The following is a 26260-nucleotide window of genomic DNA, read 5'->3' on the forward strand; positions in this document are numbered from 1 at the left end:
CTTCCCACGTACATTTTCTTTTTACTCGGTCCTGTCCCCTTTCCTAATTCCCTCTTCCTAATTCATAGACATACTATCACTTCGCTATCCATGCCGCCTACTCCTAGTTGGCTTTATGACCGACTCTCAAAATTGTTGTGGTATATATATTCCTATTTAAAACAAAACTCCTAAAAACTCTCTAGCCCCCAGGCTACACACAATTAATGAATTATCAGTCGATCAGTTATCCTAAGGACTCGCATGTACTTATTGACCTAATCAATCAATCAATCCTAAGAACTCGCTTCAGCCATAAAGCATGAGGATGACTATGATACGATGCGCAGAAGCTACGAGGGGAAAAACATACTTGGCCTAAGAGGTAAGGGGGGAAAAAGAGAGACGACACAAATTATTTTTTAAATAGTTACTTTTCTTCTTTCTTTATTGTTGAGATGGCGGTAGATGAAGGGTAGTTCTGGGGTAGTGCGATATTGTCATAGACTACGATTTGCATACAATTAATGAGTTAAAAAAAAAAAAACTCGCTTCAGCCTACTCAATGATCCGAGTGATATTTAATGATTGAAAGAAAATGATTATGTAAGGAGACTTCGCCGCCTAGCTAGTTTTATAGATTGTAGATCTTTCTTGTTCGTGGAGATCACTGGTTTCTTTGATTCTGTAATACCTCCTACTGGTGTCTGTATCTGAACCTCGAGATTTCATCCAAGGACGTATACCTCAATGGGTATCTTAGCATAGGAGGTTAGATATATAATGAGCAGGTCTAGAGCCATCCTCCGGTAGTTTTCAGCCTATGGATCCACTCCACAATATGTTTTTAGAGTTTTTAGGGAAACAGACGCGGCCGATTCTCGATCTCGGGCTCCAAGGTGGGTTCGTGAATCCTTGCAAACAACTCCGATGCACTTGCAAGGGGTTGGTAAATTGGATTCTCCCAGATGCCAGCACTGTGGTTCCCATCCCGGAAAACGATACATGAAAATGCATGTACTTTAGTGAGGGAAGTAATTTAATTAACCACTGTATTGGTACGGTACTGTGAAAGTTACGGATATCCGGGTGTCATTAAAGATTCCGATGGTATTGAGCCTACATTTAACCAAGAAACACGCGTTCTTTGAGGCTTGAAGAGGAAATAGAACGGCACATCTGAACTTTCAATCAGAAAACTTCTAGACCGGCCAAGTAATAGGGGGGGCTTAACGCTTTTTACGCTCATGATACTCCTATTCCCTATTTTTCCGAAACACAACATGGAGTATCAAACTCCAATACCCACAAATAAATATCAGTCAAAAGAAAAGAATTCCGTCTGTCCGGGTTTCGTGGCACGAGAAAAACCAAACCAGTCAGTATTAGGGTTAAACTTTGACGAGCTGAGAGACAACAAAAGAAAATGTCTCATACATATGATGTGATGCCCTCAATATCATCCAATTGTAATATTCCCAATAGCATAGAAACTGACCCCCCGGTAGTACCAGCATCTAAATATTAACATGTTACAGAGGACTCGGAGGACGGAAACTCGTACCGAAAATAGAGAAAGAAAGTTCTCACCCTGGTTTCCTGTCCCCACTTTCTCCTTATACATGCGTCTGTGCCGCTGAAATATCGCTCATGGAGTAGGGAGGTAGGTAAGTGGAGCGTACAGTATTCAATAGCCTTTACGTAGAATTTTCAGCCACAAGTACCCTATCATCTATTTCTAGAGATTTCCAAGTACGTATCGCGGTTAGTATTATACCAGCTTTGAAGGTGGTGGCTCTCTTTTCTTTTTAGATTCATCCAAATATCCCCATTAAATAACTGAGCTCACCATATATGCCTAGAATTTCAATTGATTTATGGAACCAATCATCTATTCACTTATCAGATCTGTAAGCCTAGCTATTTCTTAATCCTATGTATTAGAAAATTCTCAAGCCAAAAGTCGCCCGATATATGAAATGTGGTTAATTTTAGACATCACCTTTTTCTTTTCGCCTACTACTCGATGGCCCCGTTACTGTATTCCCGCTAACATACGCGTATATCAATATAAAAATCACCAAATTTCCTTGAGTCGGGCTCCATATACACGTAACTTGTTACACATCTTGGTTGAGCTTAGTTTAATACACCTCCTGAGGTTTACCAAAATCATCCGCCTTAGTTGATGTTGAGTCAATAACCTGACCTGCGCTGCAGTACAGCTTCAACTCAACTAAAAGTACAGGGTGTTTTGGCCCATTTCAAACCAGCATCCAGGAGGAGGGAGTGCCTGACAAGGCAGGTATCAATTGCATGCAGCCTAGAGTAAGGTAGCCGGTCACATAACTCAGGTACCAGGGTTTTCTGAATAAAGATGTCTATTGGATGAATTTAGAAAACCGGAAAGAGAGGAGAATGGTTAATCATCAGTTTTCCAGCGCCATTGCTGGTAGCGCTTATGCAATGCATGGTGGAACGTTAATAGAAATTCTATCTTCATGGGCAGCCCAATATCTGACATGCCATGATGATCTATCAAATGATTTTGGTGACTCGAGTGTATGGATTCGATTTTTCCCTTCTTTCTATATCGTGAGTGACCTAGAGTGTTTTAAGCGGGGTTGGCGCTGTGCCGATGCCTTGAGTCATGGGCGCCGCTGACCTGCTTCGCATTACTGTCATCTCTGCGGCACAGTTTCCGTTTCATGTGTAAAGGAGTTTTCCGCTCGTGCTTGCGGCTTAAATTAAGCTCTTTTTATGCCATTCTCTGGTTGGCCTACTTGTATATCCAACGGCGATGGATCCATGAGTGTTGCAAGTGATACGTGCCTGACCATATCTGATCATGAATTATCACTCGATTTCTGATGGTCCGGTATCTAGGCCTAGTATCATTTTGGGATGCCGTTCCACGGCATGGCTCAAATTGCTGTATCCACGGTAGTTATTTGTGCCACAGATGTGGATCACATCCGAGACATTATCAAGAATATAGCCTAAGAAATGTGAAGTTTTCTTGCTAGCTCATGTAAAATATGTTCATATAAGCTTAAGCCATGGGTCATCTTTATATAATTAACTCATCTCTATGAGTCCAGCCTTGTTTTTGCTTGATGTACATATTTTAGAAATTATGCGCCTGCGCGTTGATTCATAGAAACCAAAGTCTTGGCACGTGGTTGCCTAAAATACCAAGTATCATCAGCTGAATGATTCATGACATTCCAGTATATATGACGATTGGATGAGAAGACGACTGCAATATCAATAGAATGATGAATGTCAGGGAAAAGAAAACAGTAACCTATATGAATCTTAGTTGCGTATATACGTATCGGTAGCAGTCGTTGGAGCACGCGCACAGTACGGGACATGGGGTGTCACTATGCTACGTACGGGGTAGGCAATTGCGGGTCTTATGCTGATTGGGGATGACTATGTGTGTTGAATTAATTCTAACTTAAATGAAGAATACCTAATGAAAGGAGTGACGGATTGATCGCCATTTTTGGCACTTCAACCTCTCCAAATAAAAAAAATCTCGTCCGATTAGCCCTCAGCTAATGCTTCATTTGCAGGAAATCTAACACATTATGGGCGTGACTTTCGTAAGCCTCCAATCACAAGCCTGTAATTGATACATAAACTTCCTAATCAGCTCTTCCCATGATCCTGTTCGAGAGGAGCCCAGGGCATAGGCTTGCCTCATCTCATCTCATAGGCTGCTGGGACCATCTGGTCTCATTTTCCGAACTCAACCTTGTGATCTATGAGCCTGTTTGAGCCTTTTTATGGGTGATAGCTTACAATATGGGTGAATACCTTTCCTGCCAATAAGACCTTATTGAACTAGGCTCTCCCTGAAAATCTTGATAAACAGTATCATCTAATAAGTGGAATGTATAAGTAGTTTTATCTAGGTGTATATGCGATGTATAAAAAATCTGTAAAAATCTCCCATCAAACTTAGGTTTAAGTGAATAAATACTTAACAAAATATAGAATCACATTATTAGAGCTAAATGTGTGATTACCAATCCTTGGCAAGCTCAAAATAGGCTCGAGCCAGATCAAAAATGGCCTCGAGCTGAATTGTCTCATGGGATGTTCAGTCTCATGAGTTCGAGCTTGCTATCTCGTGACAAGACTGTGAGTCGGCTCATCTCATGGGAGTCTAACAGAATCCAAAAGTCGACTCAGAAAGTGTTCAGCGATGACCGCCCTACCGGCCACCCCTTGATGCCCACCGAACATGATAGGTTTGTATATTCGGGGGTGAATTGGAGGTTTCGCGCCTGTTGAAGTGGCTAGATGTGTGTAATTCCGGATTGCCGTATCCGAGCTACTGGGTGTTGGTAACACGTGCATTTCGATCCGGAATTGATACCTGTCTAATGAGCTGGGATAGCTGTAATTTCCTGGTTGCATCAGCTAGAGTAAAATACGTACAAATGTGTACTTTACGTACATACCACTGTTCATACTCGTTTGAATATGAGCACTCAGGTTGGTGTTAATGCATGATGATAGGTTGCAGTAGGACACACCCGTGATGGAAGAACACCCAGATTCCACAACGATAATCCTGACTGACCCAGATCCTAGCTAGGCTTCGGACGTACGTGGAGAACTCATTATGAACTTTAGGGCCCAGCCTGACACACTTCTCGCACGTAAGCAATACTTAGGGTGACTAGATGTACCTTACATGTATCCGTTAGCCAGAAGGTTCGGGCCCGCTTTGTAAGGTAGAGCGCTAGTTGAAGGACTTTAGTGTCGGCGACTACACCGCCAAAATCAAATCAGTCTTGACAAATCCCCACGTAAAGCAAGCAAAAACTGCCGATGCGGAAGACTTTTTTTGTCTTCCCAGACTTGCCCAGACAACCTGTCCTACACCGCAAGCTTTGAGCTTAATTTCATGACCTGTCACTCGGAAGGACTGCCGTTGTGAAACAAAAATGGAGAGAACTCTAGACCACCACCCAGACCCCCACTAATCTTATGGTGAAACATCTTGCAGCCAACGTGCAGAAACGATCATTGGTTGAACATGATAATGGAGCAACTATTCCACATCCCGAAGAAAGAAAGAGGTTCTTACTCCTCCCATCTTGATATTCCCATAGTCTTCACACACGTCCCTTTCTAATGGTCCGATCCAGGATGGTGAATACCTAAGTACATAATGTACATACATGGACATATCGTGGCTCTTGTGTATATCATGGTATTCCAGGCCATTGCCATCCGGGCTACCGTCCTTACCCACATGTACCTACACCCCTGCGGCATTGTTCAAAATCACGTGTACGAGGATACACAAGGCCATAAAGATTAGAACCGACATCCACAGCGCCTGGAGAATTCTTCCAGTGCGCTAGCTAGCCTAAATATATCCACACACGTGTATGTGCTTCGCAGTCTAGAACCAAAAAGACCAAGGAAGGCAGAGAAAGGCAAACAAAAAAGCGCCCGAACCAGGTGCGAGAATTGAACTGCCGATAAGTTATCCGCACATTTATTGAGTGGGTGTGCAGAGTCGAGAACAGAGTACTGCTTTGCCTATCCCGACCGACCCCGACCCACGAATTCATCGTGGCCCAGACGAACAGAAGAATTCGAAGCAGATGAATACATATGCGACGTGTGACTTTTCGACCGGATGGGCATCTTGGCTGGCTAACTGACCGGTGGGGTTACAGAATACAGAATTGCGCTTCTACCACGCCAATAGGATTGCCTATCCATCAGATAACCAGCCCTCTTTTAGCCTAGATCCTTAAGCATGTTTCATATCGGAATGCTGTCAAGGCGAGCTTGTCGATCTACATGATGTACTCCAGAGGCATGTATTATGGTACGTGATGGGGATACCATTCGCAAACTTTTTAGGTATCTTAGCATTGGTCTAGGATGGAAAGTCTTGACGTTAATTCCGATAACTATCGACAAGAAGGGCTCAGGTACGGTGCTGGACATTGGGGGAGACCTACCGCATAGAGTACAGGTATATACTCTACATACTCTGAGTACTCTACCCACGAGTCTACGGTACATACTCCACATACATACTCTATATAACTATGTCTCGCCTAAACTCTGAGTTGGTTCGGGACGGGACGATATGCAGGAAAGGCTCGAAAAAGAAAGATGGCTTGGACTATTAGAGGTTTGTAATTGTGGCAGATACAAACTACTCTACTAGTATCAGGAGGGGAAAAAGGATCGCCATACACTCGATATAGTTTGGTGGAGTAGCAAGGGGGAGCTTGTAGAGTACTTGGGCAGGCAAGAAGAACTTTTTATGGTAACGACCTCTGATTCGCGGCTGGCGAAAAGTTACACCAAATTGAGCCCCTGCTTGCAGCTTGAATTTTCAGGCTCTTATTGCCTACCTAAGTTCTCTAGAGTACTCTACTGTAGAACATGTACTTGTGGTAGAGTACTCGAGTAGGTACTTTAGCTCAGTACTCTACGTAGGTGCATGTATGTGCCATATATGCTGGTACTATACTCTAGAGTACTCACATGTGCAGTGACAGTCAAGTGGAGAGCTCTTGTACATCGAGTACATTTACCTACAGCGTGAGGTAAAATTATTGTAGAAGCATGGGAAGAGTCCTATTGGCCGAGTCAGCCACCTAAACCCTGTTTTTAGACCCTTTTCTACAATAATTCTACCTCTCGCTGTAGAGTGGGTAAGGTAGGGTACCAAATACATGTAGGCGCTCTAGGTATTGTTGACGAAGGGGCTTGATAAGTGCACAGGCCCATAAGTTACCTACCACATGTAGCTCCCGTCTATCCGACTTGAGGTATTTCCCCTAGCCAATCAGGGATAGGTAGATGCTGTGGACTTCACTTATAAACCATGAAAATATGTGTACCTAGGCACTAATAGATGTCCGGCCACGCATCCTAACGTCGGTCAAAGATCGGACTCCATGGATCGATTGTGTAGATACAGCAGTTGATCTTGGATTGAACATTGACAATGCAATACATACATGTAGTCTCGGGCTTGAAAAGGAACGAGAGGAGACAGGGCTCCTTGATTCTTCAACGATGACAAACAGGTTAGATACTTTATGTGTCGCTAGATGGGCGTCCCCGACACTTCAACCACAAAGGGGAAAGACGTCCGGGCCTGGTATTCTCGCTTTATCGCAAACATTACTTATCTGCCATCTACTTATATAAATACTACTCTTGATCAACAAGGGTTAATTTTGTTTGCAAAGGAAAAGGAAGAACTATAGTCAATGAGAGGTATGTATACATTCACCTGTGGTAGAATAGATTAGTTGAAGTACATGACTGGAGGCTGAAGAGAGAAATGAGAAAATGCTACATGGAGTACTCTAGTACTACATGTATCTCTTGAAACTCAATCCATAGGATTATTCCGGATGCATAGGAAAACGTGAGCGGTGCCCTACTCCCATGATGTGTTCCGAACTCCGAACTCCGAATATTTTCTGAAAAGAGATTCCAGCCCGTTGATCGTATGATTGGCAGTGACCCATTAATTTGAAATTGATAGTGGTACCTTCGCTGCCCCAGGGTACTTGCATAGAACTATTACCCCCGAACAGGTCACTGGGAATCCTTTCGGTGGGTAGGGAGGGGGCTGATTGTGGTACCGGGAAAAAGCACTTCGTAATCGCGAGACGTTTCCAGACGGAATTGGATCTGCTGCATACCACGAGAGCCTGGCACATGCGCATACCTACTCTACATTACATGTACTTGTACGTAAAATCAGTCAGGACTGGAAAGGTCTTGTTATTACATAGCATCGGTACGGACCGTAGCGCTCATGTGCAGCGGGCTGTTGTACTAGTATCTTCCTGACGTTTTTGAACTGGGCCATTATTGCATACACCCAAAATCATGAGCTTGGCGTATTTTTGTATGGCATGCAATATCAGTCGCGTCCACAAACGTCAGGAAAATACGAGTACTCTATGTACAGTCGCACCTCGTTATGTCGTTAGCTTATTCTGGGAGCCAAACCCCTACGAGATAGCAAATATACGAGACAGCAAATAGTTTTTAGTGGAGAAGGGCAGTACCTGTCTCGCAAATCCGTACGAGACAGCAAGAGATCCGAGATATCGAATTACGAGATAGCGAGGTGCGACTGTATGTAGAAGTCTCACATGTACTTCGTACTGTACTCGAGACCGTACATCCATGATACTTCGTGTTCCCAGATCAAAACGTCGATATCTTGTATGTGGATACCCCAAACCAGTATGTTTATCGATTTGTGATCGGACAGACATAATAGAATCTGATTCATGATCTCCTAGAACGGTATTTAGCTACATCTCTTGGCATCCAAGGCTTATCCTAGATCAAGGATGTCATTTAAATTTTGTACGAGGATGCTGGAGCAGCAGTGACTACATGTAAGCAAAGAATTGAGAAGTACTTTAAGATAGCAAGTTCGAGGAGTAATAAGTTCCATACCTTGGGTAGAGAACGTATATAGGATATACTACTTCTTTAGGCTTTCTTCGGCCTGCTGCGGTTGTGAGCATCGACTTTGCAACAACTTGAACAACTGTACCTACGCGTTCCCCTGCCCACCCACCTTTAATTTCTCCCGTTCTTCTTTAACCGATGCGCAACAGCAACAAATCAACAAACGAGCACACGCATGGCCTTGACACAGGGATGGTTCAGGCGACGGATAACATTACATGGTATCATTCATCTGAAGAGTGAGATGCTGAAGATTCCGGCTTATGTAAGTAGTATCCAACCAGCGCAAGCCGAAACGTCGAAGCATCTAGCTTTAAGCTTATTTCAGCGAGGGGGGAACCAGCTCGGGCCGGACGCCATTCTTGACCAACTGAACGGGAACTAGAGGTAGGTACATGTATGCTAATACTGGTCCAACGATGACGACCATTGGGTTTGCTCTTAACTCGATGTATACGTATCGGCAGCCAAAAGTGCTTAATCGAGTCCTCAACGTGGGTGCTTGGACACTTGGCGTCGTGGAACAATAACTAGCTGCTGCATAACCACTTTAAACTAAACATCCCCTGATCATGAAGAGGAGCAAAATAGTAGTGCTCGATTTACTGATCACTCTAAAAGTTCTAAATAGAGCCCAAGATTAACGCCGCTTAGACGCCCAAAGTAAGATGTGAAGAGGGAGGGGAAAAGTCATGTCGCTGGACTCAATCAAGTGGATAGTAAACGCGCTGGCATATTCATACCGGTTATCGGATTGTTATTTAGTGTTTCCCTCTGGCCACGGGACTGGCGACGATGCTGATCGTTACGATCAAGGCGCATACGCGGCCTACGTATGATACGCATACTCTAGAGTATCTCGGATGAACCTCTTTCTGCATACATGTAAGTATCAATGCCAGTGGGCACACAGTATCACAACATCTTTCGGTGGGAAGGAATTCCAAGCAGAACCACATAGAATTGAATTTATTTTCTTTCCCCTTCTCGGTGGAGCGTGCGTGGGTGTAACTTACATACATAGAGTAACCACATCATGTACTCGGGGCAGGCATGAAGAACCTGAACATCGTTTTTCTGGTAGCAACCACTTTGACCCCTGCTAGCGCGTTTTTATGTTCAGGTTCTTGTTACCTGCCCCGAGTACCTACATACTTGTAAGCCAACTCAGCCAGCAGCGTTGCTGCTGCTGCTTGCAATTGGTGCTGCACCCAAAACTACATGTACTCTAGGTAGAGTACATACTTGAAGTTTGGCCGGCGGTGTACTAGACACGGACCACCAGGCCAGGCCAGGACACACACATCCGTTGGAGATTAGAGAGGGTAAAACGGAAGTTGAAGACTGATTCACCGCAATTGCTAGTGTACCTACATTGTTCCCCCGTATTTTTCTGGAATCCCGCAAGACGAGACGATACGCAGGTGGATAGGTAGTAGGTACATATCTAGAGTTCATATTCTTTTTTCCCCCCTCCTCCTTCGTTGCTTTTTCGGCCAATCCCTTCTGCCTCAGATCATCGCGTAACTCCCGTAAGCACAATAAAACGTAGCCGCCTGGTGCAGTGCAGGTGCCATGAATAACAGCAGGCAGCACGCGGATGCAAGCATAATTGTACTAGCCGTCGATACATATCGGACGGACATAACTAAGCCGAGACGGAAGAGCCGAAATCGCCTCCAGCATTTCAATCCCTGTCTGGTTTGATCTTTGCTGGGTCAATCCACTAACCTAAACGCTCTAATTGACCAGGGTCTGCATACAGTGCATATTTATACTACTGCATACATGTACTCACATGAGGGTAGAGTACAGGCAGCCTTAGTCTATCTAGTATCGCACATGGAGTTGCCGTAGTGTGTGTCCTGTCAAATCACTTGCTTTTTATATCAGTCACTAGCATAGGTCAGTATCTTGGACTTTGAATTTGGCGCCTGCATTTAACGATAGAAGCAAGCATCACCGGCGGCAGAAGCAGCAGTAAAACACACCACTTCGCTCCTCCAATCCATACGTATAGTCCGTCAGCACCTGATTCGACCTCCACTAACATTGACTGACAGCAAGGCAAGCAACAGCAAGGCCCCATTCTATTCTATCCAGCAAAGGAAAAGAAAAGAAAGAAGAAGAAGAGAGAGTGAGTGAGAGAGGGGGAGGAATACAGGGGAAAAAACGAAAGAGGAGAAAATCGACAAATATAAACAATCGTGGATCTTCTCCTTCTCCATCTGCTCCTTCTGCCATAGGAAACTTACAAAGGTATTGCATCATTTACCTAGTCATCTTTGCGATGTCCGATGTCAGATCGAGATCTTATGAGACGCACTTCTATTGTGCCTTGTGCGGCGGTCCTTTTGCTCAAGTATTCCGTACAGCTGTGAACCCCGCACAGCCTTCCTACGCCGTTGGAAGTGAGCAGGATATCTACAACAGCAATACCGGGGATGAGGATCAAGACGAAGACGATAGAAACGAAGACCTCGACATCGACAATGAGTTTAATATATCACCACACAACAACCGTTGCATTCCTGGGGAGGTGGTTCGCAATAGCATGAGCCATGCGGCAAGCCGTAGCCGGGAGTTACGGCTGGTTGCAGAGGAGGAAGGTCGTAGACGAGGGATGGTGAGTGAGAAGCGGAAGACAATGCAGGCTTACAATGGAAAACACATCTCGACCAGGCAGATGAAGTGGACAAAAAATCTGCGTGCTCTGATATACAAGAAATCGAACCACCAGCCGTTGAACCACGAACACTACGGCACATCTACAGCATATCTTACCGGTAGAGGGCTCATTCGACAGGTACAGAATTGGGCCGATGCCTTCGCTTCAGTCGATGAGGAGGACGGCGATGATAACTCTGGGGTACATACAGAGCACCCTTTCTTCTCAGACGAGGACAAGCAACAAAACACCTACGGCTTCCATGTATATCAAGAACTTGGCCGTCCAGATTCACGTTATGTCATCTCCTCGATCCCATTCCATGACGAATGCTGGTCTCTTTTAGACCTCGCAATAGAGGAATCAGGCAAGGAGCGAGGGGTGGTGCGAATGAACGAACGTTTTGATATGGATGAACTATGGGGCTATCTCAGAGGCTTGGTTGGTGTAACGGGGGTCATTGATAGCGCCATAGTACCCAATTCAACCGCAGCAGCCTTATCAGAAGAGCGTAGAGGAAGTGGAGTAGTATCGAGACTAGGAGAAGTTGATTATCGAGAGGGACAAGGAAGTGGTGATGGTTGGCAGTGGAAGCATGAGGAAGGCCTTCATGTTGGTTTTATCCTTTTTATTTTTAATTTCCATCTTTCGTCTTTTCCAGTAAAAAGAATCATGTTAATACAATTCATAGTGGCTTGCCGCAGATCCATCATTGATATCGGTACTACATTCACCCCTCTTGCCCGTCGGTGGTACTCAGTCACGCTCTTGTGCGCCTAGAGCGGCCCTCGAAGACCCGTTCCAATCAATGCCTCCCGAGATATTATTGGAGTTTTGTAAATTACTCACATCGACTGATGTCTTCAGTCTCAAAACGGCGAGTCCCGCGGTTCACAACCTGTGCCTTCCAGACAGTTTCTACCGACGCTTCTTACGAGAGGAATTCCAATACCTGCCGACATTAGTCAAGGAGGTAAAGGACTACGAAGCTTGCCTTGAGCGACTTGACCGACCAGTACTAAGAAATATAGATTGGAGAGGGAGTTTTGAACGTTTGAGAAAGCGAATGATGACTCCTAAATCGTTGTCTGATAGTGAAGATGAGTGGGATGCGGTAGATATCGGTCTGAAGAATCGGAATCGAATCTGGAAGATCGTTAAACCTATGGCGGACGAACTGGTGGAAGGTTCAGACGTAATACTCCAACATAAGTATCAAGCACCGGAGAGCAAAGCCGAGAAGACTGGTGTTGTGCGAGGGTACGCGGGGGTACGTACCGGGAAAGAGGGGACAACCCAGAGTGTCTATTTTGGTTCACGCATGAGAGATCGATTATTTGAAGGGGAAGATGAAGACTTGTTGGAAATCATCCTAGAGGTCGACAAAGTTCGTGTCTGGTTGGATGGTGAAGATGGACCTGTTTGTGGACTCGGCTTCTACATCGTCAGCGTCAGCGATGCTGAAAAATACAATACCATGCAGAAACTTGGGAGAAGAGGCAGTGCTTTTGTAGACCTGGATGTCCGGCCGGAAAAACTGACTGGATTTGTCTTCTGTTTAGCGAACCAGATAATAAGTGGAATACAGTTAGTTTACGGCAACGATCATACATTCTCAAAGAAATTTGGCCATTGGAACGGTAATTGCAGGAAGATCACTGCCCCAGCTGAGTGGCGGAAACTTGTTGGTGTTATTGGCTTCGTGAACTCAGCCGGATTCATTGAAACACTTGGAATTCTGGAAGAGACCATCTACCGTGGGAGGCGGGACCGATTTGGACCTTTGCCTACCCCTCCATCGACTGTTGATCTGTCTCATGGTGAGGCCTCTGTCTGGAAGAAACTCCCTCCAGCCAATGCATCATTATTAGAGCGTGAAGGATTACATATTATGGACTGGAGGATGTGCACGGGAGAATGGGAAATATGGGACAATGGTTTCCACGAGGAAGGCGCCGAGGCCCAGGTAGAGCAACAAAAAAGCTTGAAGGAAATTGTGGGTTATTATGATGATAAGGCCTTGAGGGGTCTGAAATTTGTTTATCGGGAACATGGGGAGGGAAATAGAGAGTTTACCTCAATTCTAGGAACAACAGATGCTATCAAAAGCGACCGCATATGTTTCGAGGAGGGAAAACGGGATCCAATGGCCGCTATAGTTATCTCCTTTGGAGATGCAGGTATTCACGGGATTTTGGTGTGTTTATATGTTGTCGAAACGGATAGATGGGACAGATCGCTAATTATATTGATATAGTTTGTTACTGAAAGCGGTCTCACTAGCGAAGTCTTCGGTCCGCGATATTTAGGGACCCACAAAGTTTTTGCTTCAACATCAGCTTCGAACATTGATGGCCCATCGCATACGATCTTCCGGAAAGAAACTAATGGGGATATGATTGGATTGCACTGTTTATATGATTACGAGCAAAAAAGGTTCCTCCAACTCGGCCTTGTACTCCTCACCGGCTCCGAGAGGCACGACGATATTTATGGCTCACAATTACGGCGTCCCATCCCATTTAACGATATGACTGATAAGCTTCAGGTATGGGACGATGGCCCTCCGCCTAGTAAGTGGTCAATTGGCTCTAGGCCTGGAGACATGGGGATATGCGACCGTACTTTCAGTGAAGCTGAATACACTGGATGGGCATCTTTTGAGTACCTAAGAAAGATCACAATCTACGGGAAAATGAAGGGCATCAGATTTTCATTCTCACAACCCCAAGAGAGGGATAGGTTTTTTGGTTATGATAACGAAAGCGAGGGAATTTTTGTGCAGGAAATAGACTACGATAATGGTGAAAGGATATTTGGAATTGCGGTGCTGCCAGGTGAAGAAGCCACACCGAGAGAGACACAGAAAGCAGTATCTGGAGACGAGGAGTTGGTAGAGAGCGCTTCTTGTGAAGGGGATTACTCACCGCCTTTAGAAAGAATTTATTTCTTAACAAACTGGAATCGAGCGGATGCCCCTACACGAGTCAAATACCGTTTATCATGCCCTTACCTCAAAGCCATCAAGTTTGATTTCAACTACCACAAACTTATATCATGGGCGCCGATCTATGCTCCTTCTGATAGTGACAATGAATCTTCCAAGGTTGTATCAGAAATGGTACAATATCCGTGGAAGTGCAGAACAGATGAAATCATGCCGGTTGGAGATATCAAGCCTACATCGCGCGTCGCATGTGTGTTTTTTGACGACGAAGCAGGAAAGGGTGTCGACGCCGTGAAAGGTTACGTTAGTAAGAGTGGGCAGTTCTGTGGGCTAGTATTTCGAAGGGGTGGTAGTTGGTGTGACAACGTTTTTGGACATCGTTCGGCCTATGAGGTGACTATGGAGCTAAAGAAGGGGGAGAAATTTACGTCTCTATACTCTCCTGACGGAAATACCGGAGCCCTCGCGGTAAGATTTGAAAATATGTCTTATAAACCAAAAATCTTCAGTCTTTACTGACCTCTTGAAGCTCTGCACGAGCATGAGTAGGACAACTCCATGGTTTGGAACATTTTCCGGACACGTGAGGTTAAAGCAAGCACCAGAAGGACAGGAAGCTGTTGGAATTTACGGAACTTTGGACCGGGTATGTAATCTGTGCCCTTCATCTGAATCTTGTACCTCTCTAATACTTTCCGCAGGAGATCCCATTTTTTACCCCTACCAGAGAGGCCGTCGTGCTGGACACGGTAGGGCTCCTATACCGACCCAAGAAAGGTTCCAGAAAACGCTCCCTAAGAATCCCTTCGCCGCCAACAACCTCCGGTTTCCAAATTCTAGATAAAGCTACCAAACTCAGATGGTTCAGTAATATTAAAGAATTTCCAAGAAAAACCATGCGATTTTCATCATTGGTAGCCCAGCGAACCGAATTATATTCCGATAGCGATACAGTCGGACGGACATACTGTATTTTTGATCCATCCCAACTGGAACAAATCCTTGTCTGCGTCAACCTTTTTAAACATAAAGGAATCACAAGTATTCGTTTTCGAGGATCTGAGAAAATGGGCTTGGTCACAATGGGTGAGTGGCCAGACAGGGAGCCCATCACTGTTAAACCACGCCAAAAAATGAGCATCTCGGGCCTGAACGGAGAGAGAATTATCAGAATTAAGGTGGCGTTCCAAAGGTCGGACACCGAGGACCGTATTGTAGGTCTTGTGATCGAAACCAACGCGGGGAGGAGCAAAACGATTGTTAGTTCAGAGATGTTTCCAGAAAAACCAATACATTTGTCGGCACATAACGTCAAAGTTCTTGAGTGTGGAGAGAACGATGAAATTGTGGGATTTCATGGTGTTGTCAGTGTAAGTGTCTCTCATAAGGCCCGACTTTTGATTCTGTTTTCCTAACTTGATATTATCAGACGTATAATATACATGACATAGGATTGGTCGTACGCAGAAAGTGACCTAAACCGAAACTATTTTGACAAGAGGGAAAGGCCTCCTTGCCACCAATCAGTTGTGGCCTGATTACATTTCTCTTCCCTAATTTATTATTTATTTTATTTTATTTTATTGTAGATACCCCCAGACGGAGACATTTTGCATAACGGGAGGCGTTTTTGGTTTGGTTTGGTTTCTAGTAGTTGCATGGGTCACAGTTCACAAAATTTCATGGTTTTCTTTTTTTTTTTTTTTTTTCCCCCTTTACGCGGAGTTCATAGTGCATGGAGGCCTTTTTGTTTGAAAAGGGAGGATTGTTTAGTCATTCCGGTGGTCCACCATTTCCTTCATTGATATCTTTTGTGGAGGGTTGGGGAAGTTGAGAGCCGTATAAGCCTACGGTCATACGAGCATTAGGATATTCGCTGGTATGAGTTTGGGATACCGAGGGTTATAGGCGGCATGAGAAAAGATGGGTGTCTCGATATATTTTATCGGGTGGAAGAGTGGGATATATAGGATATTATATTATTGGAAAAGTTGATTATCGTAGGGAGAGGAGGGGGACTTGAGCTGTGATAGCCATAATATCTCTTAGTACACTCGTCGTATACTTAGGAAGAGATGGCAAATGCATTACCAAAGATAGGGGGTAGCTACATTACTACAGTATCATCTCAAATACAAGCTAGCGGTGTGGTACTACATACACATATAAGAATGCCGGAAATTTACTATTTTTTTTTTTTTTTTTTTTAGTGTTCTCCGCTCAAAGCCGACCTGCAGTTAAACTAGTGATTAGAATATGCAAAGGGAATTCTTTCTAGAGTAAATACCCTTATTTTGGTGATGTCATTTAGTTAAACTGTTGGTGTTGTATATATGTAAGCCGCAGGGTCATGATCTACCGGGCATATATTGCTCGGATTATCTCTAGATTATATATTGGTAACCGCATGTACATGCAAAGATTACTTTTTTTCGGCGATAGATGCACTAGGGACTGGCCAAGGTTGCAGATTAAGGGCATGGGGAGTGAGAATGGGGTTAACGTTAGAGATGGATAGCCGGGGGCGGATGGGTCGACGGCATAGAATCTGGTTATACGATATAAGCCAAGTAAATACTTGCGGCGAGACGTGAAAATGTGGTTGCAACATAAAAGTGGTGGCGGAAACTTATTCTCGCAGCAAGTACATACATGCAGTAAAGTATCATCACCAAGCTATCCTAGAAACTAACACCGCTAACAGCTAACACATGCAGGGGTTTAAATTTGTGGCGCATTGCAAAAAAACAAGCCTTCTCTATGACTGCATTTACGTCACATGTGGCATAGACGTAGGACAAAGTGATAAGCATTAAGGACACATATATACAGCAAGCAAACGGAGGATACATAGTCTAGTTCCCTTCAATATCTCTACTGCTATCATCATTATAACTATCATCATCAATTCATTCATTCTCAGCTCGTATCAAGATCCGTTCGCACCTGTGCTAGGAAGAGCTCTAGTGAATACAAAAAACAGTCAACAATGCCCCAGCGGTAAGAGACTTATATGGCTCTCTTGACTACACCGCTGCGCTCCTTCAACCGCCCCCACCACGTTGAACTTAGACCGGCCTGAAGCAGTGCCTATCCAGGGGGCATTTGAGTCTTTAATTTGTCGTGGAGAATAGCTGTGCATTATGGTGCTGCCATTTAACCCCTCGACCCAGCCCCAAAGACCCTTTATCGACTAGCGCAAGACTAACTGTACCATTAGTAACGCTCAATCACCAAAGATCACTCGAACAATGCACCTCTCGAAAAATGAACCATAGGCGGCAACTATCCCTTCAAGTTCTTGACAGCAAGTGTCTAGAAACTCACAGTTTTGGAGAGGGATAGCTGGAATTTGAGGGACGCGAGTGACGGGCCATGATTCGCCGAAGACACCTTGGGGGTCGAATCATGTGCCGGACTGGACTGGGGTTGGAATGGCTACTGGGCGCGCTGGCTGGTTGTTTGTTTGCGTTGTCTATCCACGTGCACGTGCGGGTATTTTTTTGATCGGACCCGCCAGGAGCGGGCTTATATCCGCCACCCTGACGTTCCATAGGCTAGTCTCTTGACCGATGCCAAGCCATTATATGGTTCTGTTGATATACGCCGCCATTGGATGTTATCCCTGCAGCTGACTGTCGGTAGAAGATTTCTGCCTATCACGAGGGCGAAAGCATATGAGACAGGTCCTATGGTTGGAGGTCGAATTAAGCTTGCCTATCAGTTCAACTGGTGTGGTAGACTCAGTGATTGTATGACCGGAGTAGGGCCTAGCGATTTTATAGGACGAGCCGGGTCCACGACCCGTCATGTTGTACCTACAGCGAGGGAGCTTTATTGGTACACAACCCCTGCTCAGACATCCCTGTTTCTGCAATACATATTCTAAGAGATCTCGATGCCATGCGCAGTCAACAAATATATTCCTCTTGGTAATACTCCAGGTCATCGGGTCGGTCTTAGAATTAGGGCTCGCGGGTCATTACCAACATCGGCGGCAATGTTAGATAACAAGCTGGAAGAGAGGTACATATTGGTGGTGAGGCACGTTTAGAGGGGTTATGAAGCGTGTTTGTAGCATTGGTCATTATCATATCATGCGCAACGGCTTGGTGGGGAGGGGATGAGAGTATGTTCGCCTTACTTTTGGATATCAATATATATATATATATATGCCGGACGGCTTAGATTCTGGTGGCGACAAATAACAGATTCTGTGAATCTGGCCGGGATGGCAGATTGGCTTTTGGAGCGGGAAGGATGATGTTCCTCGTATGCAGATCAGAAAGGCGTCCGCTGCACCGATTCCCTGCATAATGAGCCGCACATCCAAGTTTTTTACAGCTACGCAGCAGAAGATGAGATTTTCTTTGATCAATTGACGGCACAGTGCATAATAGCAAGCACTGTTCTGAGTGGAGGTTTGTGGCGAGTATTAGCGGGTGCGTCGGGCACCTTTTCTTTGTTCCTCAACCAAGGTTGTGAAGGTCAAAGTCAAAGTCTTGGTCCAGCGTTTGCTGGTTGACTGGGGGAGAAAACAAGAACATTTCCTTGCCACCGGCAGCTCGGGTTTGTATCTCTCTATGCGGTGTAGCTTTGAATACCAGCGGCTCTAGCTTATAAAAAGCTTATCTCTTACTGGTCTGAGCTCCTTCAGCTACGTTACGTATTAACACTCTACCCTGTGTGAATGCCATTTTTTCTTCATTCGGGCAAACACCTGGGAAAGCATTATGCGCATTACTTCCTCCTCCTCGAAATAAAAAGCTCAAATAACCACAATGAATCTCCTCTCCCTCCCCGCCGAGATCCTCCTTTCTAACGCAGACCACCTATTCTATAATAATCTTAATTCCCTCCTCCAAACTAATCACCGCCTTTTCTACCTCTTATCCCCACCCCTCCGTACCCATGCCTTCACCGACAAAGACGATATGCCCGCTCTCCATTGGGCCTGCCAAAACGGCTATCTCTCACTAGTCAGGATAATTCTCGACAAAGATACATCTCTCATCAGCTGCCACAGAAACAAAACGAAAAAAGCACCCATATGGCATGCGATCCAGGGAGGCAACGAACTCATCGTGAGACTGCTGCTGGAAAAAGGCGCACCTGCATGGACCGAATCCAGAAACCGCCTCGACCCCCCACTGCTATATATCGCGGTCCAGAATGGACATGTGGGGATTGAGGCTGCTATTGGAACACAGGGCACGGGAGCATCCAGGCTTTTCACTAAGGTCTCTAGGCTCCAAGTCGTTGTCGGTTGCTGTGATGAGCGGGAATATGCAGATGGCGAGGTTGTTGGTAGACTATGGGGCCAATATATTTGGCCGTGATGTGTGCTATGCATTGAGGATGTGCAAGTCGGAGGAGATCTTCGAGCTGATGTGTGAAGTGTTTCGAAGGATGTAAAGATCCTGATGCGGAATGGAGGCGGCGCGAAGGGTGATTTTGCAATGAGCCATGATGCGGTGGGAAGTGGGAGAGTGCTCATGTTGAAGGTGTTGATGGATAGAGCTGAGGTGGGGGGTGGGGGGACAGAGCATGGGAAGGCTTTGGTGGAGTATGCGGGGTGGTTGGGCGTAATGGTGGATTTGTAGACTTTAATTGGATATTCTAAATTTCTAATTAAATAAGACATCTTGATCTTGACTTTTCTGCGTAGGTGAAGAGTTTTCCGAAGTTATTTAGGAAATGGCCAAGAATGGCACAGAGTTGCATCATGTATGTACCGGCGTACCCCACCAGGCTATATTTCAAGCAGCTTTTGCCGGATCTAAAATGCCAGTATGGAATCTCCACGCCCGAGTTGGTAGATCTTTCAAATCCCGTACGTATATACCGAGATACTGGCTCTATGGGGCCCAAGGAGTCAAGAATTGCTTCTGAAACATCTACCCTTCCCCCGCATCGACGAGCTCTTATCATACGCCATCTAAACTCACCGTACCGGTTAGCTTAGCAATAAATACCTGTAACTAACCCAGCGGCCCAATAATACCACTCGCCGTCCAGAGTGAGCCCGGTAGAGAGTTTCGAGTCCGGCCGCGGGGGTGTCTGCCCCGCCTTCAACACCCCTCACGCTCGACGAGCCGACATGTGAGGAGGCGTGCATGGGGGTCGATGAATTCGAACATACATACTTACCTATCCACCACCGGCGGCTCGATTAGAGTGTTTTAGTCCTCCATATTCGGCCATTTTTCGTCCATAATTCAGACTCGCAGCGCCGAGACATGCGCCGAGTCCTGTAAGAGTGCAAAATAGACCGATATCAAGCTCAGTCGATAGTCAACCACTAAAGATCATTTCCGATTTTGCACTCTTACAGGATTTGGCGCATGTCTCGACGAAAAAATGGCCGAAATATGGGGGGCCTAAAACCCCACTGTGGATGAGGTATGTTTTCCCAATAGCCTGCAGAGTGTGTGTTCAAATCAGCATGATGGGGTGACGTTAGAGTGCGACGGAATGCTCGCTAGTACAAATGCGGTCATTTCCGTTACGTCTCACGCAAAACTGAATGCCAAGAGCGAGTGATGGCCAGTGATCCATATGACACCACTAACGTGGTGTAGCGCACACTGGAATATAAGCGATAGGAGAATATGGGGCTTAGAAGGTCAGCGTCTTCTGGGGATGTCCCGACTTACCAGGCACCCGCTATTCGGAAAAAATGGTTGTCAGTTAATAGAAAAGATCATAACATATCATAGTTGAGAGACTTTAATTTTCTAGGGGTACATAAGTTTCATAACTAACAAGCTTTGATATATAGCCCATTAGAAAAACATCGTGGTAGATTCTATCTAGCGAAGGAAACTACTCATTAAGAACCAGAATAGTCGACCAAGAAAAGCTTGGATATCGGACGCATATAACCCTGACATTTATAGCTACATGTATCTATAGCTAAAGATATTAACGCTACAATAGTAGATTCTGCGTGCTAAGACACCGACTAAGATCGGCGTTACAAGAATTCCAGAAGTTGAAATTATGAATATAGCAATACTAGACATCCCTCCGACTCTTTCCCCTCATAACTTTCTGAAGCAGCAAAATACAGCACTTTAACCCACAGTCATAAACGCCCAAAGAAATACACGAGCAAAAGCCACAGCTTACATGATCCGTATAAGACAACGCACATATTCCCATTGACTATCGACAATAAGAAAGAAATACATATCCCCATACCCATCCCATATATGTATAACCACCAAACTCATCCCATAACCACCCAAACCACCCTACCACCAAACTCCACCCAACCACTCAGCCAATATAACCCACCCTCCCCATCAACCCCCAATCCCCGGAATAACACCAACAGTAACACCATCGGAGCGGTAGCCGGCAGGCTTGATATATGCACGCTTCGGCATCGCCGGGAGCTCGAGCTCTGGCTCGCGGATTTGAGCTTCCTCTTCGGGTTCAGTGCTCGTAGAGGTGTCTTTGAATGTCTTTTTGGAAACTGTCGCGAGAGGCAATTGAGCTTTGATGGCTGCAGTGGTTGTAGTGGGGCCCTTGGTCTCGCGGGGGAAGAAAGTGACTTTGAGGGCGAAGACGGTGTGCATTTTGGGGTTTTGGAGGAAGCTATGCATTTTTGTGGTTTGGAGGATGATGACGAGTTTGTTGTTCTGGGGATGATGTTTTTGTGTTTTTTTGCCCCGGGGGGAAGGGGGGGGGGGGTGTTAATTTTGTGGTTTGGGGATGTGGTTTTTGCGGGATGTGGTTTTTGCGGGATGTGATGTTTTGGGGAATGTGGTTGTGATTTTGTGAGGTGTAGGATGTCGTGAACAAGATTACTTCAGATCAGGGTATATTTGGTGGGCACTAGCATTATGGATGATGGTTTATGGGGGCTCTATGTTTTTACGGGCCGGGTAGGCACTAATGCACTGTGATGATGGAATGTTGATGGCACTAAATATTTTGCGGATAGTACTCATGAGGGAACCGCGCACAGTATTGGTTATTGATATAGACGTACACGGGAGAACACTTTCTACTTCATGTATCCCTATCCTGCGTACTGAATACTTGAACTATTCTCTTTGAGACCAACTCTGAAATACAGAGATATAATACCACAATTCATGCAATAAAATGGTTAGTATTATAATTAAGGTCTAGCCGACATGGCCAACTGTAAAGTCAGAGGCGTATATCATGAGTCTATCAAAGATTTCTAGTGCATTATCAATGGATGCTCTAGTAGTGAGGTTGAAGGGCAAGCGTTAATAATCTTTGTGAAAAAGAGTTGTCGTGGGGGCGCTTGGCTCACGGTTACTCACTCGATTAAGCCGAGTGAGATGGGATGAGATTGATGAAGCCGAGTGAGATAGGGTGAGATCGGTCCCATAGGCGAAGCGAATTAGGGGCTTTATCTGTTTTGGTTTGCGGAGAATGTCTCCATGATTCGGTAAAGTGGCCTAGTGAGGCGCTAAAAATACTTAGTGGTCTCACGACCTTAATATCAAATATGTATAGAGGTGTCCAAGGGGGATTTGGGATTTGCTCCGAGTTATTGCAACGAAAGATAAATACGAATATTTCGGACTAGGGGTTTGAGTGGCTAGGTAAGTATGGATGCAGGCAGTAGAGTACTAATTTAAATACCTCTTTGCCATTTAATCTGCCGCTTCGACATCTCAAGTATAACTGACTGATCAGGAAGGCTGTGGGCTAGCTATAAGGGAATCCTTTTTGTCAGCTTGATTACTGCCGCCCGAGTGAGGGCCTTTAAATGGGTAAACAACTAGCACTGGCCTCCTCATCCTCCAACTAGATGATTCCTCGATCTGGAGTACTTGAATGCAATAATGATTCGATGTTAGCGGATTTTGTGAAGACTCACCCCAGAGGCCTGCTCTAGTCTGGCCATAAAGATCGATAGCTTGCTTGCCCAGCTAGAAAAGTTCCCGAATGGTAGGAGCAGCTAGACCCAGAAGAGTCTGCTTTGCTGGAGGAGGTATACATGTATCTATAGTATAAAGAACATATCTATTAGGCAGGGACCATTGATGCACTTACGACTCAACATGACTCTCGGCATGCTACCGGTTTCAATTCCGCTCGGGATTCGAACATATAAACCGGTTTTTTTTTTCTATGGATAATGACGTTGGTGTTAATTGTAGATATATAGGGATGTGGATCCGGATGAATTCAAGGGAAATTGTCGCTATCGGCGCTTTCGGTGCAAGCGGGGAAAAGCCGGTTTCGATTGTAATAGTTTCAAGTTGGTTGCAATATAGGGAATACATCTCTAGATCTTAGACTTTCGGGTAAAGTATAGAGTTCATGAACATTATTAACACCCATACCTCTCCCGTTTACAGCCATGTTCTCCCATTGTGGCGACATATACTAAAACCCATTAAAAACCCTATTAAAAACCCAACAAACACTAAAGGAATAAACTAACAATTTTACATCTAACTACACATTCCTTTGCGTGAAATCAGACTCCCTTCCCTCAGTCCCCAGCTCCCTACGTTTTGAACTACAGCAACTCGCAGGCCCCCTCGCCGCCCTCTGGAGCACCAACAACCCCACCGGCACCGCCGCCATATCCCCCAACCTCTCATCAACACACGCCTGTAGCTCTCCGCAAATCGTAAACTGCACCGTCTTGACCACCACCTTCCCCTCCGCATCCACAATGCTCACTGTCGGGTCGAAGCCGCAGCTTGCCTCGAAACGGCTCAAGTTGCCCTGCAGACCCATCTTTGGAATACCGAAATGTTCCCCCAGTTCGTACTCACCCTCCTGGACAATGGTGTTGCCGCTGTTGAGTACGCGATAATGTTTTTGCCCAAGATCATACTCGATACACGTTCATGACGAGGGATTCAAAGACCCCCGTGTACTGTCAGCGACAACGGAGAAGTTGTAGGTCCCGTTCAGGTCCATGCTCCCCGCCACGGGGACAGGATTCATCGTCATATTGAACCCAGAGTTGGTAGCATGGTTCATGAAGCGGATATTATTCGTTGCTCTCTCCGCCGGCGAGTCTAGAGCAGCCATGATGGCCATACCTTTACACGCATCTTTATACTCCCTTTTCCACGCCGCACTGGTCACAAAATACGGCGGCACCACGAGCGCCAGTATTGGGAATAACCACACCAAATATATAAGGGCTTTAAGGAGCTCATAGTAGGTCTATCCATGGGCTTGTTTGGTCCATGCGTAAGTCTTATACTTCCAGACACCGAGCAACGGGCGGAAGTAGATAATGGTCACAAAAAAGCAGTTGACGGGTGTGATCACTATCGCACCAACCTGGAGCATCAAGAACCGATTCCTCAGCGTGAGGGCCGTCTTCTGGATGGTGCTGTTGCGGTGGATGGTGTGGTGGATGGTGTCGCTGACGTAGGATTTGTGGTAGACTAGGAGGACTATTGAGAAGGTGATTAGGACTATGATCAAGAAGGCTCTCGATATTGGGGTGGATAGCGGGTTCATCATTTTGGGAGTTGTTTTCTGCGGTGAAGGTTGATCTGGAGTTGTGATTTGGTTTGGTTTCAAGGAGAAATGGTGCTCTAAATGCAGACTCAGTGCCTGCATGCAGGTCAGCAAAGTACCGTTCAATTGGCGATATACGCCATCTAGGTACATCTCCATACTATGTCGTATTCTTACCTGTCACTTGACAAAAGCAGTGAAAAGCTTAATTTGAATGCCTGAGCATATAACCAATACTAAGATCTGATACCCAAGTGACGCTTAGTTGGGGGCCATCGTATCTATCAGGCCTGATCCTAGCACGTAGCGCGAATCACCGGGATAGATATTGTGATACAAAAAGCGCTGATCGATCTGTAACGGCCATCTACCACAATCAGATATCTGGAACTAGAGTCAGATCGTGTCACTCTATATATCATGCAACATATATGTCGATGTATTTTAAAAGTCACGCGTTGTCATCCGTAATATACTACAGCTCACGATGAGAAAATTTAAATGTCTAACGTCAGTCTACTGGATAGTACTAGAGCCCACTTTAGCGATATAGCTAGGGGCATCAAACAAAGAATTGATCCTATGAGGAGGATCCGGCGCGCCATGGAAATAAAAAATACATGTAATATACAATATGCATATATCAATACTAACGGAGAGAATTCGTTGTGGTTAATTAGCGTTTCCTTATGTATATGCGGCTCCAAACTATCTGTAATTTTTCTCTTTCGATCAAGGTGTTCGCTATCTAGTTATCCGGAGTCTCCCCTCTTCCTTTGGTTATCCATCATGCGGATTTTACACACAATAGGCTTCGCGCATCGGTCCGGCCTCTTCTGCTCTCCCGATAAGAAAAAATAGCGTGAAAGAATTCAAAACCAATCAGCTCCCAATCTAATGAAGGATTACCAGGCCAAGAGAAATCGATAGCAAATTCCAGTACGGAATTCCGTTTTCATATATCGTTCCTCCTAGCTCTCAATTCAGGTTGGATAATTATGGATGCAATCTTTACAATATATCCCCACCAGGCGCCCTATCCATATCGCCGACTCCAAATTAAATCCCCAACACGCTACATGCACTTGTGTATAAAGTCTATAATACAAACAACCACAACACCCCAAGTACCCAGCCCACGCCCCTCATTGCCCTATAACACCCTCGTGTCCATCCTAACAATCTCCGGCCCTCGGAACATCAAACATCACAGCCAACAATCATTCATCCACACACTCCCCCAAGGAAAACCGGTGCCAGACGCCCGAACCCCGTCCCCGGAAATAATCCCAATTCCATGCAATCCAACCCAGACCCACACCCACACATCCAAAACAACGGACACACCCGGACCACCCTCTGGCTGCTGGCCAGTCTCTCTCGATCTTCCCCCAAAAAAGAAGGAAAGGAAAAAGAAAAAGTTCCCGCGGAGCAACAGGGTAACAAGAGGCGAACGAATGTCTCACACTGACACCGACCGACCCGCCGACCTGTGACATGACAGCCAAAAACAACGAATACGATTGTAAGACCGGGGAGAAGAGGGGCCGACGACGATGTGATGGGTAGGTTGTGAGGGCTCTCGCGCTGGGCTCCGCGGCCCGACGAGGTGACGTCGGTCTGTAATCTCTTGTTTTTTTTGATTAGTTTCTTTTTTTTGACCCTTTTTTCTTCATTCGATCCCCTTCTTT

The 26260-nt window shown here is 45.4% G+C and overlaps 7 protein-coding genes across 7 annotated transcripts; 4 read left to right on the plus strand and 3 right to left on the minus strand.

The window, feature by feature from the left end:
• Positions 1-3692: 3692 nt before the first annotated feature.
• On the minus strand, positions 3693-4464 carry H6S33_012650 (uncharacterized protein; the record flags this gene model as incomplete). The annotated part of the gene is made up of 5 exons (XM_044844024.1): positions 3693-3741; positions 3805-3868; positions 4017-4069; positions 4370-4390; positions 4451-4464. The coding sequence occupies 5 exons, from the start codon at positions 4462-4464 to the stop codon at positions 3693-3695; spliced, it is 201 nt and encodes a 66-aa protein (XP_044695299.1).
• Positions 4465-5209: 745 nt separating this feature from the next.
• On the plus strand, positions 5210-5760 carry H6S33_012651 (uncharacterized protein; the record flags this gene model as incomplete). The annotated part of the gene is made up of 4 exons (XM_044844025.1): positions 5210-5256; positions 5412-5466; positions 5523-5629; positions 5688-5760. 4 exons carry the CDS (start codon positions 5210-5212, stop codon positions 5758-5760), a joined length of 282 nt encoding a protein of 93 aa, XP_044695300.1.
• Positions 5761-10765: 5005 nt separating this feature from the next.
• H6S33_012652 (uncharacterized protein) lies at positions 10766-15564 on the plus strand (the record flags this gene model as incomplete). Its single annotated transcript, XM_044844027.1, has 6 exons — positions 10766-11755; positions 11835-13340; positions 13401-14558; positions 14620-14736; positions 14792-15460; positions 15520-15564. The coding sequence occupies 6 exons, from the start codon at positions 10766-10768 to the stop codon at positions 15562-15564; spliced, it is 4485 nt and encodes a 1494-aa protein (XP_044695301.1).
• A 1934-nt stretch (positions 15565-17498) lies between these two features.
• Positions 17499-18310, plus strand: H6S33_012653 (uncharacterized protein; the record flags this gene model as incomplete). Its single annotated transcript, XM_044844028.1, has 7 exons — positions 17499-17585; positions 17647-17680; positions 17739-17827; positions 17876-17930; positions 18002-18042; positions 18169-18219; positions 18302-18310. 7 exons carry the CDS (start codon positions 17499-17501, stop codon positions 18308-18310), a joined length of 366 nt encoding a protein of 121 aa, XP_044695302.1.
• Positions 18311-18871: 561 nt separating this feature from the next.
• On the plus strand, positions 18872-19693 carry H6S33_012654 (uncharacterized protein; the record flags this gene model as incomplete). Its single annotated transcript, XM_044844029.1, has 2 exons — positions 18872-19393; positions 19499-19693. The coding sequence occupies 2 exons, from the start codon at positions 18872-18874 to the stop codon at positions 19691-19693; spliced, it is 717 nt and encodes a 238-aa protein (XP_044695303.1).
• Positions 19694-21397: 1704 nt separating this feature from the next.
• Positions 21398-21673, minus strand: H6S33_012655 (uncharacterized protein; the record flags this gene model as incomplete). Its single annotated transcript, XM_044844030.1, has 1 exon — positions 21398-21673. The coding sequence occupies one exon, from the start codon at positions 21671-21673 to the stop codon at positions 21398-21400; it is 276 nt and encodes a 91-aa protein (XP_044695304.1).
• Positions 21674-23540: 1867 nt separating this feature from the next.
• On the minus strand, positions 23541-24572 carry H6S33_012656 (uncharacterized protein; the record flags this gene model as incomplete). The annotated part of the gene is made up of 3 exons (XM_044844031.1): positions 23541-23889; positions 23962-24266; positions 24387-24572. 3 exons carry the CDS (start codon positions 24570-24572, stop codon positions 23541-23543), a joined length of 840 nt encoding a protein of 279 aa, XP_044695305.1.
• Positions 24573-26260: the final 1688 nt, after the last annotated feature.

The sequence above is a fragment of the Morchella sextelata genome, assembly GCF_020137385.1.
Source record: "Morchella sextelata strain SCLS chromosome Unknown scls_8, whole genome shotgun sequence".
Lineage (NCBI taxonomy): Eukaryota > Fungi > Ascomycota > Pezizomycetes > Pezizales > Morchellaceae > Morchella > Morchella sextelata.